General features: G+C 44.8%; 1 protein-coding gene across 1 annotated transcript; it reads left to right on the top strand.

Moving 5' to 3' along the window:
• Positions 1-910: 910 nt before the first annotated feature.
• LOC111972992 (proton-coupled zinc antiporter SLC30A1) lies at positions 911-9,228 on the top strand. Its single transcript, XM_024000107.2, has 2 exons — positions 911-1,590; positions 8,205-9,228. The coding sequence occupies exons 1-2, from the start codon at positions 1,002-1,004 to the stop codon at positions 9,134-9,136; spliced, it is 1,521 nt and encodes a 506-aa protein (XP_023855875.1). The 5' UTR covers positions 911-1,001; the 3' UTR covers positions 9,137-9,228.
• The last annotated feature ends 10,172 nt before the right edge of the window (positions 9,229-19,400 follow it).

Here is a 19,400-nt window from a genome sequence, read left to right as displayed (position 1 = left end):
TAGCATACGTATTGGTGAATCGCTGTGACATGAAATACGAGTGATGGTGTAATAACTACGTAAAACAATAATTTGTTAAATTACTATGTGACGTCTAGTCATATATAGGTCTTGATTGGTCAACAAGCTAATTTGGTACGTCAAATAGCGTTATTTGATGTGTATCATTTTTGACAGGCAATGACCCAAATTGCGGTCCATAATCCTGTGACTGTGTGATGGCCAGGATGCGTTCTAAATTGTTCAATCTACTTAAGTATTGCTAGGACATTTTCCCTCGCAAATATATTTTTTAAACAGATTGAGAAATAACATGTCGATTGTCATTTAGATATTTTCAGAGTAGGTGTAGGCTTCTTTTCCGTTTGTAATTGTGCTTAACAAGTAACCTAATGTCTATTGGGTGGATACCATTTTGTTAGCGAACAAAAATAAGACAACGGGCATTGTGGAGATGTTATACACCATCCTAAAAAACAAGGAGTCACAAAATGTTAGATGATGGATGATTCCAAACGACGACCTCGAAATGTTTGCTTTACGCAACGTGCCTACATAGCAACGCTCGGCTCCGCCCATGTGAAATGGTTGGAAAAATTGACCAACCAAATTCTACTTTATCCATAATAACCAATAGCAAAATAACAGGGCGTGCCTCATTCGTTGTGGAAACTTTACCGGCTCGGGTGCAAAGTTTCAGCCGTCTGCAAATCAAAGTCTACGCTAACGTTTCTGAAATATATCCCCGTCTTCTAATTTTCCCAGTTGGCCGCTTTTGAGGAACCAACATCTTTTTTTTGCTGTATCTGGAATTGGAGTCGGTTGTAATCGTACGATAATGACGAATTTTTAGCGAGCATATACATATTTACAATACGTGATGGAATCCCATCATATGCTTCCAGTCTCGATTGACACGCTACAGATAGCTACCAGCATATTGTAAGCTAACTAGCTAGCTAACTCAGTTATCTAGCTAAACAAGTGACCAGCGGAGAAAAATGGCTTGTGAGCCTAATCGTGTGCGGCTACTATGCATGCTTTCATTGACATTTGKTTTTTTTATCGTGGAGGTAGTCGTCAGTCGGATCACGGCATCTTTGGCAATGCTGTCGGACTCCTTTCATATGCTATCGGAYGTCATAGCGCTGGTTGTGGCTTTGGTGGCGGTGCGCTTCGCTGAGAAGACGCAATCGACAAATAAAAACACGTTCGGATGGATCCGGGCGGAGGTGATGGGGGCTCTCGTAAACGCAGTGTTCCTCACAGCTCTCTGTTTCACCATTATCTTGGAGGCCGTCGAGCGATTCACCAACCCACATGAAATCGAGAAACCCCATGTAGTAATCGGTGTGGGGGCCGCCGGGCTCCTGGTCAACCTCCTCGGGCTGTGCTTGTTCCACGGACACGCAGGTGGTGGACACGGGCACTCTCACGGAGGAGGCCATTCTCATGGAAATAAGAAAAACAAGAGGGGTAAAATATGCAAGTCAGAAAGACCGAATGGATCATCAGGAGAGGAGTCCAACAACCTGGTGGGAAGCCACAACAGCCCCCCTAATAGCGTGGACACCGAGAGACGTAGACATGGTAAGTTATGTAATTAATGGTTTGTCTTTTACAGTAAGTAGCTATACTGTCAACATACTGTGTAGATGTAGCTACTGTACTTGTCTAGCTACGATCTTTTCACTCATAATTTGACCCTTTGGCGCCCGGTGATACTGATCTTTTTTTCACCTCGGGTTCATTGTTCTACAATGAATCATATCAAGACAGCTCTTCATTATGATATCAGATATGAAACAACCATACTAGCCTGTCAGGTTTTTTGTTTCATCGATTGAAATAAGATGTTATGTTATTGGGGAGTGGGGGCAAACAGAGCACCCACTCGCATAATCTCACACTGACAGGGATTTTATTCAAAGAATTGAAATTTGAAGGCCTACTCAATATGGAGTGGTCTTTAATCCAAAGCCGTCTCTGTGGTGTTCTCGTTAACCCTTTCATATGTTTGCCTTTGAGGAGAGACATTCAACACAGCCAGTCTCACATGGTCTTGGCTGGGTTTCTTCTGTATTGTAGATGGATCAATATCCACTACCATCTCAAAGGTGAAGCTGGGCTAATGAGGGTCTCCTGACTTCGGCATCATCAGTATATCTATCATATGTTGTCAAATGGGCTCCTATAGCCTAAGCTATAGGAGCTATTTACCAGACAGACCAGTGGCTCACAAAGAGTAATGGTTGGGCAGAGGCACAATGACATCTGTCGTTTTTAATAGAAACAGTGATAAGGCTATATTCATTGTAATATTGGTAGGCATCAGTGACTGGTATCAGCAGTGACTTGAGACAGAACAATGTGGCCCATGACTATGCCTATTTTGCACACACCATTTTGAAATGCCTTTTGCAGAGGCCATGAGAGTGCACAAGAGACCCTTTAAATTGAATCTCTTATCTCAAGGAACTGCCACCATTCTTTTTGCCACTTCAGGAAAACAATTATTCCCATTTCTGGAGAAATATCCCCAGGTTCTGTCTCTGCTTGTCTGTAAAATACACAATGCTTCATAAAACTGTGCAGCCCCTTTGCATGCTCACTGTAATATTACAAAGAATTTGAATCAAACTTATCTGGAAAATCTGACCTAGGGTCAGCCTGCAGATGTTTTACATGGTGGCAGACGTGTCATGACTTGTTACAAAACCAAAATTGTGAAAGTCCCAGCCATCCAGATTTTATCCCTCAAATTACATTGAGTATTTGAAGAGAACAGTCCAGGCTTTCAAATCGTGACCTTATTAGAAGACATTTAATCCGTATTGTCACTACTCGTGCTTCTACATCCATAACAGGAAGTTGTCTTCCGTCACAAAACCCACATATTATAAGTGGTTTATATACTACCAAAAAAATGGTTTATATAAATCCCAGTCAGAGGCCTTCAGTGAATCTWGTCACCAATTGTTTTATCATATTAGCAGGATATCATGGTGTAAACATGGCAATCCACCAGATTCAGATAATGACCATGATCTCCTGGCTGATACTAGGGTCTGTGAGCTGAGAGCTGCCCTCTGCCTCCTGTTGGGACAGAAAATAGTTAAACCAGGAGACTGTAAGTTTCCCCTCTACAATGGGCCTGTCAGGCTCTGCCAGTTTCAGTAAATGGATCCCATTTCTCCCTCCTCCATATGCACTGATCGCTGCAACCCGGCTATACATCATCTCAAGCAGTGACACGACCGAATTCCCCTGATTCAGCCACACCATTAGGCCCTGATGAATTACCCCTACGTCACTGAGTGGCGGGAGAGAGGCTATTAGCCTAGCGCTGGTTCTGGTGCCGTTGGCCATTATGTAGCCGTATGAGTCGTAGCRTAGGTCTAGGCAATCAAGCTGTCTGCAGACATTAATTGAATTTCCTCAAGGTGTTAAGCAGGGGAGTCTGTTGTGGTCGGTTAATTTACTGGCTACCACCACCACGCCGGGTGTAGTTCATTTACAGAATGGGAACTGGGAAGGTGATGTACTACGGCCTACATTCTTCTCTACGTTGAAGGAAATGGTTTTTAATTAAAGCCTTAGCTTCTTATCAAGGTGTTTATCGCCTCGGGCAGCCGTAACTTACGGCACATTTACATTTACATTTAAGTCATTTAGCAGACGCTCTTATCCAGAGCGACTTACAAGTTGGTGCATTCACCTTATGATGTCCAGTGGAACAACCACTTTACAATAGTGCATCTAACTCTAAAGGGGGGGGGGGTTAGAAGGATTACTTTATCCTATCCTAGGTATTCCTTAAAGAGGTGGGGTTTCAGGTGTCTCCGGAAGTGGTGATTGATTCCGCTGACCTGGCGTCGTGGGGGAGTTTGTTCCACCATTGGGGTGCCAGAGCAGCGAACAGTTTTGACTGGGCTGAGCGGGAGCTGTACTTCCTCAGAGGTAGGGAGGCGAGCAGGCCAGAGGTGGATGAACGCAGTGCCCTTGTTTGGTGTAGGGCCTGATCAGAGCCTGAAGGTACGGAGGTGCCGTTCCCTCACAGCCCGTAGGCAAGCACCGGTCTTGTTAGCGGATGCGAGCTTCAACTGGAAGCCAGTGGAGAGAGCGGAGGAGCGGGGTGACGTGAGAGAACTTGGGAAGGTTGAACACCAGACGGGCTGCGGCGTTCTGGATGAGTTGTAGGGGTTTAATCGCACAGGCAGGGAGCCCAGCCAACAGCGAGTTGCAGTAATCCAGACGGGAGATGACAAGTGCCTGGATTAGGACCTGCGCCGCTTCCTGGTGAGCAGGGTCGTACTCTGCGAATGTTGTAGAGCATGAACCTACAAGAACGGGTCACCGCCTTGATGTTGGTTGAGAACGACAGGGTGTTGTCCAGGATCACGCCAAGGTTCTTAGCGCTCTGGGAGGAGGACACAATGGAGTTGTCAACCGTGATGGCAAGATCATGGAAGGGCAGTCCTTCCCCGGGAGGAAGAGCGCTCCGTCTTGCCGAGGTTCAGCTTGAGGTGGTGATCCGTCATCCACACTGATATGTCTGCCAGACATGCAGAGATGCGATTCCGCACCTGGTTATCAGAAGGGGGAAAGGAGAAGATTAATTGTGTGTCGTCTGCATAGCAATGATAGAGGAGACATGTGAGGATATGACAGAGCCAAGTGACTTGGTGTATAGCGAGAATAGAGAGAGGCCTAGAACAGAGCCTGGGGACACCAGTGGTGAGAGCACGTGGTGCGGAGACAGATTCTCGCACGCCACCTGGTAGGAGCGACCTTTCAGGTAGGACGCAATCCAAGCGTGGGCCGCGCCGGAGATGCCCAACTCGGAGAGGGTGGAGAGGAGGACTGATGGTTCACAGTATCAAAGGCAGCCGATAGGTCTAGAAGGATGAGAGCAGAGGAGAGAGAGTTAGCTTTAGCAGTGCGGAGCGCCTCCGTGACACAGAGAAGAGCAGTCTCAGTTGAATGACTAGTTCTGAAACCTGACTGATTTGGATCAAGAAGGTCATTCTGAGAGAGATAGCAGGAGAGCTGGCCAAGGACGGCACGTTCAAGAGTGTTTGGAGAGAAAAGAAAGAAGGGATACTGGTTGTAGTTGTTGACATCAGAGGGATCGAGTGTAGTGTTTTTCAGAAGGGTGCAACTCTCGCTCTCTTGAAGGCGGAAGGGACGTAGCAGCGGTCAAGGATGAGTTGATGAGCGAGGTGAGGTAAGGGAGCAGGTCTCCGGAAATGGTCTGGAGAAGGAGAGGGGGATAGGGTCAAGCGGGCAGGTTGTTGGGCGCCGGCCGTCACAAGACGCGAGATTTCATCTGGAGAGAGAGGGGAGAAAGAGGTCAAAGCACAGGTAGGGCAGTGTGCTGTGAGCAGAACCAGCGGTGTCGTTTGACTTAGCAAACGAGGATCGGATGTCGTCGACCTTCTTTTCAAAATGGTTGACGAAGTCATCCGCAGAGAGGAGAGGGGGGGGAGGGGGAGGAGGATTCAGGAGGGAGGAGAAGGTGGCAAAGAGCTTCCTAGGGTTAGAGGCAGGTGCTTGGAATTTAGAGTGGTAGAAAGTGGCTTAGCAGCAGAGACAGAAGAGGAGAATGTAGAGAGGAGGGAGTGAAAGGATGCCAGGTCCGCAGGGAGGCGAGTTTTCCTCCATTTCCGCTCGGCTGCCGGAGCCCTGTTCTGTGAGCTCGCAATGAGTGTCGAGCCACGGAGCAGGAGGGGAGGACCGAGCCGGCCTGGAGGATAGGGACATAGAGAGTCAAAAGGATGCAGGAAGGAGGAGAGAGAGGGTTGAGGAGGCAAATCAGGAGATAGGTTGGAGAAGGTTTGAGCAGAGGAGAAGAGATGATAGGATGGAAGAGGAGAGAGAGTAGCGGGGGAGAGCGATGCGAAGGTTGGGACGGCGCGCGATACCATCCGAGTAGGGGCAGTGTGGAGAAGTGTGTTAGATGAGAGCGAGAGGGAAAAGGATACAAGGTAAGTGTGTCGGAGACTTGGAGGGGAGTTGCAATGAGAATAGTGGAAGAAACAGCATCTAGGTAAGATGAGTCAAGCGTATTGCCTGCTTTGTGAGTAGGGGGAAGGTGAGAGGTGTGAGGTCAAAAGAGGAGAGGAGTGGAAAGAAGGGGCAGAGAGGAATGAGTCAAAGGTAGACGTGGGCAGGATTAAAAGTCACCCAGAACTTGAGAGTGAGCCATCCTCAGGAAAGGAGCTTATCAAGGCGTCAAGTCATTGATGAACTCTCCAAGGGAACCTGGGGGCGATAAATGATAAGGATGTTAAGCTTGAAAGGGCTGGTAACTGTGACAGCATGGAATTCAAAGGAGGCGATAGACAGATGGGTCAGGAGAAAGAGGAGAAGTCCACTTGGGAAGAGAGAGGATCCCAGTGCACCACCCCGCTGACCAGAAGCTCTCGGGGTGTGCGAGAACACGTGGGCAGACGAGGAGAGAGGCAGTAGGAGTAGCAGTGTTATCTGTGGTAATCCATGTTTCCGTCAGTGCCAAGAAGTTGAGGGACTGGAGGGAAGCATAGGCTGAGATGAACTCTGCTTTGTTGGCCGCAGATCGGCATTCCAGAGGCTGCCGGAGACCTGGAACTCCACGTGGGTCGTGCGCGCTGGGACCACCAGGCAGCGGCCACGCGGTGTGAAGCGTTTGTGTGGTCTGTGGCAGAGAGGAAGGAATGAGGGATAGACAGACACATAGTGACAGGCCTACAGAAGAGGCTACTCTAATGCAAAGGAGATTGAATGACAAGTGAACTTACACGTCTCGAATGTTCAGAAAGTTAAACTTACGTTGCAAGAAATCTTATTGACTAAAATGATACAGTGCTGCTGAAGTAGGCTAGCTAGCAGTGGCTGCGTTTGTTGACTTAGTTTGAAAGTGTAGCTGGCTAGGTAGCCCGGTAACTGGCTAGGTAACCTCGACAATTACTCAAAACTACACAATTATTCTGGCAGCAAAAGACAACTATTGTAGCTAGCTAACCACTACACTAACCAAGTCGTTCCGTTGTATGTAATAGTCTCTACAGTGCTGCTATTCGGTAGACGGTAGACGTTGCGCTAGCTAGCGGCTAGCTGCTGGCTAGCTAGCAGTGTTTCCTACGTTAAGAGGGACGACAAATAGCTGGCTAGCTAACCTCGGTAAATTCGATAATCACTCTAAACTAAACTACACACTCTAAACTACACAATTATCTTGGAAACGAGGACAGCAAAGACAACTATGTAGCTAGCTAACACTACACTAATCAAGTCGTTCGTTGAATGGGTAATAGTTTCTACAGTGCTGCTATTCGGTAGACGGTGGACGTTGGCTAGCTGCTGGCCAGATAGCAGTGTTGACTACGTTAGGAYGACGAATTACGATAATTACGCGAAACTACACAATTATCTTTGATACAAAGACGGCTATGTAGCTAGCTAAAAAGAATTGCTAAGATCAGACAAATCAAACCGTTGTACTATAATGAAATGTAATGAAAAGTAATACTACCAGCGGTGCGAAATGCGAAATGCGACCACTCGCTCCAACCCGGAAGTACCCACTGTCCTCCAAAACCCCTGATGAAGTCATCAATCATTATGGTTTGATATGGGGTCAGTAGTTGGATGAGGCAGCTAATAAACCGCAGCTGGATGTGAGTCATTCCAAATGAAGATTTCCAGTCATTCCTCGTCTTTGTAATTATCAGCATTTTCTTTTCTCCATCCCATTGATGCAAGAGTCTCTGCCATTCTGTATATCATCCTCTCAAATATGTTGTCGCTGTTCAAATACTAGAAATGCATCCTTTGTACCTTCCTTGAAGTAGTCTCAGATCTGAATTGGTTCTCATTGGGGATGGTGGTCAACTTGCTTTCACCTATCCAATCACTTATAGATCAATGCTGGTAGCCTAGTGGTTAGAGCGTTGGGCCAGTAACCGAAAGGTTGCTAGTTCAAATCCCCGAGCTGACAAGGTAAAAATCTGTCATTCTGCCCCTGAACTAGGCAGTTAACTCACTGTTCCCCAGTAGGCCATTGTAAATAAGAATCTGTTCTTAACTGACTTTCCTAGTTAAATGGGAAGAAATGATCTCAAAGAAACTAGGAAGGATGCATTTCTAACAGGGCTGTGCTTTTGCACAACCGCCCCCACCCTCCTTGACCTCTTTAACCCCTTGTCCCTGTCTTCTTCCTTCAGAGATTGTTCGCAACGACGGCGAGGTGCATATGAACGGCAGCGCCGCCTACGAGGACATGGACCACAGCCACGACGAGGCTTCACTCAACATGCGCGGCGTCTTCCTGCACGTGCTGGGCGACGCCCTGGGCTCTGTCATCGTGGTGGTCAATGCCCTTATCTTTACCTTTGTGTGGCGGCCGTGCCCGCCTGGCGAGACCTGCTTCAACCCATGCCACTCAACAGACCACCCGCACGTTAACCACACCCTGGTGGACCTGTCCATGGACGGCAACGGTTCTAGCTTTCAGCGGACCATGGTGGGGCCATGCTGGGTGCTCTACCTTGACCCCACGCTGTGCATCATCATGGTGGGTATCCTGCTCTACACCACCTACCCACTGCTCAAGGAGTCTGCGCTGATCCTCCTGCAGACGGTGCCCAAACAGATCGACATGCACCGCCTCAACGAGCGGCTGCTCTCGCTGGACGGCGTGCTGGCCATTCATGAGCTGCACATCTGGCAGCTGGCGGGCTCGCGCATCATCGCCACGGCGCACATCAAGTGCCACGACCCCACATCCTACATGGACGTGGCCAAGCGCATCAAGGACTTCTTCCACGACGAGGGCATCCACGCCACCACCATCCAGCCCGAGTTTGTCACGGTCAATTCCGAGTCAAGCGCCTCCCTCTGCGAGCTCTCCTGCCGGACGCAGTGTGCGCCCAAGTTGTGCTGTGGCGCTGCAGACAAGCAGGGTGTTGCTGGCACTGGTCCGGCAGGCGAGGGGAAGGTGCTGGCGGCGTCTGCAATGGAGGTGATCAGCGAGACCCCAGAGGGAGCAGCCGGAGATTCAGTTCTGGAGCAGGCGGCTTCTGCAGTCGTCCAGGTGGTCCCCCGGACCCCGGAGCCCGAGGTCATTATCACCCGAGAGGTGGAATCTTCTCTGTGAGACAGACCGGACACAGTTGGAAGAAGGATTGAATCACTACTAAAGTGGATGGAAGTTTTTAAAAAGTGCGGGCCAAAGTTTACAGTGGGTTGTCGTGTGTACAGCGCGCTCTGATTCTGGAAACACTGGTAGGAAAATGGCTCCACTACCGCGGTCTTGTTCGAAGACACCCTTTGTCCCAGCCCTTAACCCTCCCACTGCCAACCCCTCGCCACCTCCTCACCTCTGACCCCCTCAACCGCCATGGACGCGGCCTGGTCTGGCCTGCTGCATGTGTATCCTTCCCCACATTAGCGCCGTGTTGTGATGCGTCACTGTCATCCCATCCCTCCACGGTGTCTCTGTGCCAAAGCTTCTCGATAAAGGACAGAAGGGAGACTCCCCTCCAGCAAGTACCATGAGCTAACACGACACCTGCAAGGCCAAGCACACCTGTCTACTCCGCAGGTCTTTTTGTTGATCTATGGACCTTTTCATTTATGCATTACTTTTTTATTTTTTGGGGATAAGCTTTGAACATACATTTTCTTAGCCTTGGCCCCACAATGGAAAATTGTGGGGCCAAAATTACAATTTTATTTAAGTTATTAGTAATTATCTATAATTTTCTCTGTAGATGCATTTATAATATTTAGTTTGGATGATAGATTTAATTTGTGAAATTTTTCTGAATATTTGACGAACCATCTATGCTGTAGACTTGTTTTTGGAGAAATGTTTTTTGTTGTTTTTTTATGAATTTTTCTCAGACTTTYTTTCTGGCCTTGACTCTGTTTTAATGGCAGTTGTTAGTTGAAGGCAGACGCTGTGTAAAAACCTCACCACGCCTATAATTCAAATTGCTTTGAAATAGCACTGATTTACTGTTCGCGTAAGTACTGTAGGTTATCTTGTATCAGCAAACTTTAGCGACCGTTTTATTCAACAACAAAATCGGATGCCTTGCAAGCCTGGGGGTCTATCACTGAAGAAAATGTGCACTACAAAATGCCAAACAATATTCTGTTTTAAATCTCTGCTGGAGAGCCATCGGATGGGTTGTTGAAATTCATACTAATATTCCTCATGAATGTGTTGGAAGGGACCTAGTCAAAATCCATCCTGAATGTTTTTACAGTGTCCAGAGTGCTTCTGCTGCAACTTTGCATGACCAAACTGAAGTGTGTTATTTCAGCCACAGAGCTTCAAAATGAGCTAACACTGCTATGAAACAGTAGCCCACTTCCTTGTTTTCTCAAGTAGCGAGAATAACTTTATAGATTAAATGAAATGTCACTGAATCTTTTCCTTTCTTTCTAGTGAATGGATTTGTGAGGCTTTTTGTGCCGATGTAGAGTCATCTTAGTGGCCTTTTCAAATGGGAAATCTGATGGAAGCAAATTCCCTCATTTATTATTATTATTAATATCAACACAAAGATATCATTTATATGTTGATTCAAGGATGCAGTTCAGATTTCCATTCAAAGTAAATGTGAATGCAATATAGAATAATTGTATTGGGAAATGTATTTTGACACATTCCTTTGTTTTGAAAATGTCTCGTTACTTTTGTCTTTTGAGACTCAAGCTCTCTGTGCAAATTGAGGTATGTGTCATTCGGATTTTAAATATGACATGTCTGCCGATGTGTTTTTGATATATTACAGTACCTGTCGAAATGTGTCATTGTGAACATTTTAAAATGGCTGTTTGGTACAGTTGTTAAACTGTTGTTTTGTGTAATTAAAAAAAAAAAAAAAAGTTTTTAGATGTGGTTTCTTTGGACATTAGGTCTACCCTTAATCTCGCTCCCAGAAACCTCCGCCCAAATGTGCATCAAACTTGGCATTCGTTAGCCAGTACAGAAAGATTGGGAGAAACTCCCGGTGCATAGGCATTGCTTAATCCACCAACCAATCATCTCCCACAACACCTTCCCCGTATGCTAGCATGCCACAATCTTCTGAGTCGCTAAAATAAAATAATGACAAGTAAGGTCACTCCCATAGAATTCTATGGTCGATCCCACTAAGGCCAACTTTGAATTGTTTATGGAAGGCGATGCATTCATCTGAAATGGGTCTTCTGCATTTAACCCAGCCCTTCTGAATCATAGAGGTGCGGAGGGCTGCCTTAATCAACATCCACTTCATCGGTGCCAGCCTTACTGTTTACGTATCAGACTTGCACAATAGCCTGGGGAAGAGGTTAGTTCTACCCTTAAAGAGCGACTCCACCTGAAAAGCAACTTCTCCTTATGAAAACGGCCTATGTGGCATCGTTGAGTCGGACACATTTATTGCAGTGTCAATTTGGTTTGACATTCAATATCCCTATGGGGCTAGTTAGGGACAATCAGTAAATGACACAATGTACACGGGCTATCCAGTGTCAAACCAACTTTGCCATGGTCGCACTCCAGCCGGYTGAAGATAATTGGCAAGTTTGTCTAGCACTAGCCTAGGCGACTTCAAGACCTGGTTAGACTTTGAAGTTATCTGGAAGTGTGAGTGACTGTAACTGTGTACTGTTTTGTCAGAGTGAATATAGAAATGCGTGCCACGTGCACACACACACACACACACACACACACACACACAAGACACCCACATGAACCCCTCCCCCCAATACAACTCTCGTTTGGCTTTAGTCATGGCCGCTACATTTCTTAATGACCAAGGCGAAAAAACTTGGCCAAATCAGGAAGTTGAGCCCCCATTTAGTACATTCAAACTCATTGAACATCTGCGTTGATAATAATCCGTCAGACTTGTGTAGAAGGTAATGTCAACATGAGATATTTCACAATGATTATGACTAGTTGAGGAGCACCACTGGATGGCCATAATGCTTGAAATGCCATCTACATTCATAGTGACTCTACAGTACATTTGAAAAGGAATCTACTTTTGAAAGTTAATCTACAGTGGGAACAAACGTCATTGGTTCAGAGTTGGCCCGAGCGGTAGTTAGCAGCCAGACAGGGCAGTAAGTCATTAGCCCTTGGCCTAGCTCTGTAGCCCAGTGAAAAGCCCTCAGCCAGAGGGCCTTACGCACAGTAGTAGGCTCCTTGGGGAGCATTCCACACAGCCACACTGCTCTAGTCGTCTACACGGCATTCCAGCGTCTTGCCCCGCTCTCCTCTCTATTCCTTCCCTCGTTACCTATCCTTTTTAAACCAGACCGAACGCTGCCCTCGCCATTGTTTCACTTCACTTACGTTTGGGTGCCAGGCTACAGCCCATAGTTGTCAAGAAAATCATAGTGATTTTCTAAGGGTGCAGAGAGGTGGGGGGTTGGCATGTGGTGGGTCCCTATTGTCTGTGTTTATGAAAAGTTTTTTTTCCTGTTGCACCTTTTACAATGGGGTATTGTATGCATTGAAAAGGCCGCTCAGACGGTAATTTGACAGAACCCTTTGTCGGAACATTGACTTGAATGGGGATACCGGTTCTATTGATTCTCTTTCTATGATTGTATGTTAACTTTGGCCATCAGTATAGGTGAAAGCTTACCTAGCATTAATGCTGCTGACTTGCTGGTTTAATCTGTTCAGACACCTTTCGGAGGATGGTTCCCTGATCTCCTTTTGAATACCTATAGTTACCTATTGACTAGGCTACCAATTAGTTTAGCTTTTGTTGCATATATTGACGATGTAGCCTGTGCTAGCGAGGATGAATCGTTTTAGCTTCAGCTTGACCGTTTCTAACCCCTGTGAACTTCGGTCCACTTGCTCTAGCCTTTTTTAGAGAGTATTCAATTCAGCCCTGGATGACGCCTCCTGTGTTCCCCCTCACCCCTCACCCCTCCCCAAACCCCCTTTTCCACCAACCCTCACTACACCCACCCCTCACCCAACCTAGCTGTAATCCATTGAACAAAGCCAGTGAGACAGATGGTCTACTCTGGTCATCCACGGACACAATGACCAGTCCTCCCATCCTCTCCCCATAGACCGCTGGGTGGAGCGACCCAGTGCAGCAGTGAGGCAGAGCCCAGTGGTCATCAGTGCAGCGGACAGTGGTGGAAAAAGTACCAAATTGCCATACTTGAGTAAGAGTAAAGATACCTTAATAGAAAATGACTCCAGTAAAAGTGAAAGTCTTTGGTTTTAAATATACGTAAGAATCGAAAGTAAATGTAATTGCTAAAATACAAGTATCGAAATTAAAAGTATAAATCATTTAAAATTCCGTACATTAAACAAATCAGACGCCCAGATTTTCATGTTCTTTTAATTTACACATAGCCAGTGGCACGCTCCAACACTCAGACTTACAAGCATTTGTGTTTAGTGAGTCTGCCAGATCATGTTCTCTTGATAAGTGTGTGAATTGGACCATTTTCCTGTCAAAAGTACATTTATTTTCTTCAGGAATGTGGTGAAGTAAAAGTTCTCAAATAATGATAGTAAAGTACAGATACCCCCAAAAACTACTTAAGTAGTACTTTTAAAGTATTTTTTCTTAAGTACTTTTACACCACTGGTAGCGGGTCTCCATTGTTGTTCCAGAGAGCTAGCTGTCATCACTGTCCCCTAACCCCCAGTCTTGCGTAGCCATACCTCCGAATCATGTTGTCACACCTACTTTGGAGGTCTGGAGAATTTTGTATTAGTCGAAACAGCTTGGATGGTCCGCTGGCATCCAGTGGCTACATTTTTATTGGTTGTTATATTTCAAGAACCCTTCCCACGTGCCCGTAGAAGGGGTGCTGTGTGTTTTATGTTTGTCACTGTTTTCCGACTGGGTAGGACCATTTTGCTGAGTTGTTGCGTATGCTAGTCTGCAACATTGCAGAAAATGGAAGAAAACCTGTAGGAAAAACTGAATTCTGTTTTGCCAGAAGTGTGCTCTAGTCTATACACAAAATCGAGTCGATAMAGGCATTACAACTCCTTGGGGTTTTAATTACGATTTCCCGGCCATCCTCAAGCAATGTTGCTCCTGTGGCACTAATCTATTAGGCACCTTTGGAGCTCCGTCCATGCAAGGTATTTGATTGGTTTGACGTGTTACGAGGCATCACTTGTTTACACCGGGTTTCCACCTTGTTGGAGCTACCTTCTGCCATTTACTTCACCATGCTTTTCGATTAGGGTAGCMTGGTTCTCGACAAGGCTACCTAACCCTCCAGAGAGTAGATGAGCTCTACAGTGGTTTGAATGGGCCTGGCAGAATCCATCTTTAAGGGGAAGCGATGGTTGTGTTAAGTGGCTAGCTAGTACACTGCTGACCTCACAGTTTTAGGTGTGCTTTCTCCATAGAAAAACAAAATAAGAAGGGAACCGAAACTTCCATTTTGAAGTCATTGAAAGTTGGTTCTGAATCAGAAGGTTTAAGAAATAATAGTGTACAAAACATTGAAGACACCTGCTCTTTCCATGACAGACTGAACAGGTGAATCCAGTTGAAAGCTATGATCTCTAATTGATATCACTTGTTAAATCTACTTCAATCAGTGTAGATAAAGGGGAGGAGACCGGTTAAATAAGGATTGTTAAGCCTTGAGACAATTGAGACATGGACTCTGTGTGCCATTGTGGGTGAATGGGCAAGACAAAATATTTAAGTGCCTTTGAACGGGGTATTGTAGTTGGTGCTAGGCGCACCGGGTTGGGCCAATGCAACGCTGCTGGGGTTTTCACGCTCAAAAGTTTAGTGTTATCAAGAACGTTCCACCACCCAAAGGACATCCAGCCAAGACACAAATGTGGGAAGCATCGGAGTCCACATGGACCAACATTCCTGTAGAACACTTTCGACACCTTGTAGAGTCCATGCCCCAATGAATTGAGGTTGTTCCTATAAATAGATTAAATCTAACTATAATTGAATGACTTTCTGTATTTGTAATAATAATGTCCACAGTGTAATAATGTCCCTTGGTGTATGGCACTGCGTCTGGGTGAGGGATCGGGTGAGATTGTCTGCAGCAAGTCGGTGTGATGATTGTCAGTTTGAATGTGGGATGCTTGGGAATGAGGATGTGCCATTGAATGTCCTAGAATGTCAGTGATATTGTCCAGCTAGTGAGAATAATCTGTGTTGGGAATGATCTAGGCTGGGAGGATATAGAGTGAAAGATGGGTAGAGATAAAAGCCTAGTGGGAAACTCGATTTCATTTAGGCAGGTCAACACCAAAGGATTATTAAAGAAAAAATAACTGCCCCATTAAACTGGATTATACCACAATGCAACCTGGTCTCGGAGCATTTCGTATTATTCTGTATGTTAATCTGAGACACTCCATTTAGTATGATCTGTTACGTTTCGTATGGTATGTATTAATTTGTGGATGTCCATCGCCCATTTCGTATGATATGTTATGATTTACACTTCGTATTATATGATTTACACTTCGTATTATATGTTACGAATTTGAAAAACGTATGATATGTTACACATTTTTGATAGCTGGCTAATGTTGGCTAGCTGCCTAACGTTGGCTTTCTGCCTAATGTTGGTTAGGTTAAAGGGTTACGCTTAGGGGAAGGGTTTGGTTAGGGCAAGTGTTAGCTAACATGCTAAGTAGTTGCAGAGTAGCTAAAAAGTAGTAAGTAGTTAAAAAGTTGCTAAAGTGTCCATGATGAAATTCAAACTCTCGTCCTTTGGGTTGCTAGACATTCGTGTTATACGCCTACCCATCCACCCCGACCAACCACCCACTTTCGTATTTGCCTCAAGTAGCCATCTATCTTATGATACCATATCAAAAATAACATCACAGCTTTACATTTACTATTTTACGTCTAGTCTGAGACCAGGCTGCAAAATGCCACACACACACTTTCCACAGCCCCTTCCTCAAAGTCCGATCACATGACAACTGTGTAGGCTGCACACTTGTACCAAGAAAAGAGCTGTCCCATCCATGGGAGATTAGGGAATGTTGCATGTCTAATGACGCTGCTCACCCTGGAAGGCTCACATGGTGGCCAACTGTGACACAACACAGAAATTACACTCTTAGCTCAAATCTCTGTCACACGTTTGATGTTTTGTCTCACTTTATGAGATAAATGATAGGGTAGTATATGGGCATTTCCATCTAAAAGGACCCATGAGCACAAGTGAAGTTCATAGGAGCATGTCAAATTGGGTGTCAAATGAAGGCTAAGAGTCTATATATTTTTTTTAAATTAAGGCATATTGCTTATTCCAAATATTTAGGATGGAAAATAGTTAAAGGTTTTGATTTCTGGTCAAACAGATGGAAAAGGCGTCATAGACAACATCTACCAGAAAAGGTGTTGAAAGGTTTTAGAGATGCATCACAACACAATGTTGAAGTAAAAACCCCTGCCAAATATTAACAGTTAACACTTATAGTGCATTCGGAAAGTATTCTGACCCCTTCACTTATTCCACATTTTGCTATGTTACAGCCTTATTCTAAAATTGATTACATTTTTACACCAATCTACCCACAATGCCTCATAATGACAAAGTAAAAACAGGTTTTTACACATTATTGCAAATGTATAAAAAAAWKTATGGATACCTTAGTTACATAAGTATTCAGACCTTTGCTATGATACTCAAAATGGAGCTCTGGTGCATCCTGTTTCTATTGATCATCCTTGAGATGTTTCTACAACGTGATTGGAGTCCACCTGTTTTAAATACAATTGATTGGACATGATTTGGAAAGGCGCACACCTGTCTATATAAGGTTCCACAGTTGACGGTGCATGTCAGAGCAAAAACCAAGCCATGAGGTTGAAGGAATTGTCCGTAGAGCTCCGAGACAGGATTGTGTCGAGGCACAGATCTGGCGAAGGGTACCCAACATTTTCTGCTACATTGAAGGTCTCCAAGAACACTGGCCTCCATCATTCTTAAATGGAAGAAGTTTGGAACCCTCAAGACTCTTCCTAGAGCTGGCTGCACAGCCAAACTGAGCAATCGGGGGAGAAGGGCCTTGGTTATGGAGGTGACCAAGAACCCGATGTTCTCTCTGACAGAGCTCCAGAGTTCCTCTGAGGAGATGGGGAAAACCTTCCAGAAGGACAACCATTTCTGCAGCACGCCACCAATCAGGCCTTTATGGTAGAGTGGCCAGACGGAAGCCACTCCTCAGTAAAAGGCACATGACAGCCCGCTAAAGGACTCTCAGACCAWGAGAAACAAGAATCTCTGGTCTGATGAAACCAAGATTGAACGCTTTGGCCTGAATGCCAAGCGTCACATCTGGAGGAAACCAGGCGCCGCTCATTACCTGGCCAATATCATCACTACGGTAAAGAACGGTGGTAGCATCATGCTTTGGGGATGTTTTTCATGGGCAGGGACTGGGAGACTAGTCAGGATCAAGGGAAAGATGAACGGAGCAAAGTACAGAGAGATCCTTGAGGAAAACCTGCTCCAAAACGCTCAGGACCTTAGACTGGGACAAAGGTTCAACTTTAAACAGGACAACGACCCCAAGCACACAGCCAAGACAACGCAGGAATGGCTTCAGGACAAGTCTCTGAATGTCCTTGAATGCCCCAGCTAGAACCTGTTTGAACATCTCTGGAGAGATCTGAAAATAGCTGTGCAGCCACCCTCCCCATCCAACCTGACAGCGCTTGAGATGATCTGCAAAGGAGAATGGGAGAAACTCTCCAAATACAGATGTGCCAAGCTTGTAGTGTCATACCCAAGAAGACTCGAGGCTGTAATCGTTGCCGAAGGTCCTTCAACAAAGTACTGAGCAAAGGGTCTGAATACTTATGTGATATTTAAGTTTATTTTTATACATTTGCAAAATGTTTTGCTTTGTCATTATGGGCTATTGTATGTAGATTGATGAGGGGGAAAAACAATTTAATACATTTTAGAATAAGGCTGTAACATAACCAAATGTGGAAAATGTCAAGGGGTCTGAATACTTTCCAAATGCACTGTATATTTCGTTTTTAATTATTTGCCTTCTGTAAGTTTAAGAAATATTGCCTTGTATTTCCGTTACCAAAAGCCCACATCTTTTAAGATATTTAATGTTTCCTAAACGTTCACAGATGTAGCATCTAAAGATATACATACAAATTAGTTTGTATTGTTATGAATTAAGTGATTCAATTCTAATTCTTCTACCAAATCGGTAACATAATTACTGCAATTGAATTGGCTACATTGGGAAATTGTAATTACACCACAGTTGAGTCACCTGCTACTGTCCTCCTTTCCAGGCACACTGTTCTGTTTAGCTCATAACTGTTTATTTTTTTGTTTTTTTGCTGTTTGTTGTCTGGTGGTCAAAGCAAGACTGTGAAAACCAGTCTGGACACTTTGTCTCTGTGTGTGTGTGTGTCCAGTTAATGTCACCTCCCAGGTCTTACTGACACCAACCCTCTTTCCATTCACTGTAACAAGAATCCTAACCCACTGAGAACCGGATGYCAATGGACGTTGAAAAGTAGTTGAAATTTGGTCTGTCTGCCATGGCCGGACAAAATCTAAACCAATCACAGACTGTTTCAAAAGTTTGGACAGTACAGTAGARCTCAGAGAACAGCACAGTAAAGTAGTGTTCAGTACAGTAGAGCACACGAGATCAGAGTACAGTGTAATGCACTGTATTGTGCTATGCTGTRCTGTACCCTACTGTGTTTTACTGTGATATCCGAACTAGTTCAACAGAATATGATTGTTTCAGATTTGGTCTGGTCTGTATCAACAAATGTGGTCTTGTTTGGGGGTGGAGCTCATTACAATAATAATATACAAATATGCAAAAGAAGGATATTACATATTTCTACCTTTTGTGTACCTATTCAGGATACATCACCATGATTATAATGATATTCATATCCATAATTATGCGTTTCTGTATAGTACAGATCAGGGACCCATGATGTAATTCTGTTACTGTAATTCCGTTACCAGATGTAAATCCACTTCACCTACTGTAGTTCAATAACCAAAATACTTTTTCAAATTCAAGGTGTCATGTCATAGCTGACACTCCATTTTTTTWAAATCTTAATTCGGAGCAGATATTGTTTTCGGAAAACATGTTCACATTAAAAAAAAACTRAATGAGATTTTATCATTCTGTTTGGCATACATTTTAATGTGAAAAATCTGAGTCAAAGCGTAATTCCTTTATCATAGAATTGCCCATATAAAAAGGAAGAAACTCCAACACACTGGTGAACTCCACAAAATATTTAATACACCTGGAAATATGATATGTGTGCAAACTATACTTTATTCAATTGGTTACATTTGATTCATACAGTTGATTCAATGCAAATCGTTTTCTTTTACTTTAGATGGGTCTCATCTACTGC

Source organism: Salvelinus sp. IW2-2015, linkage group LG14 (assembly GCF_002910315.2).
Source record: "Salvelinus sp. IW2-2015 linkage group LG14, ASM291031v2, whole genome shotgun sequence".
NCBI lineage: Eukaryota > Metazoa > Chordata > Actinopteri > Salmoniformes > Salmonidae > Salvelinus > Salvelinus sp. IW2-2015.
This window is presented reverse-complemented; position numbering and strand designations above follow the sequence as displayed.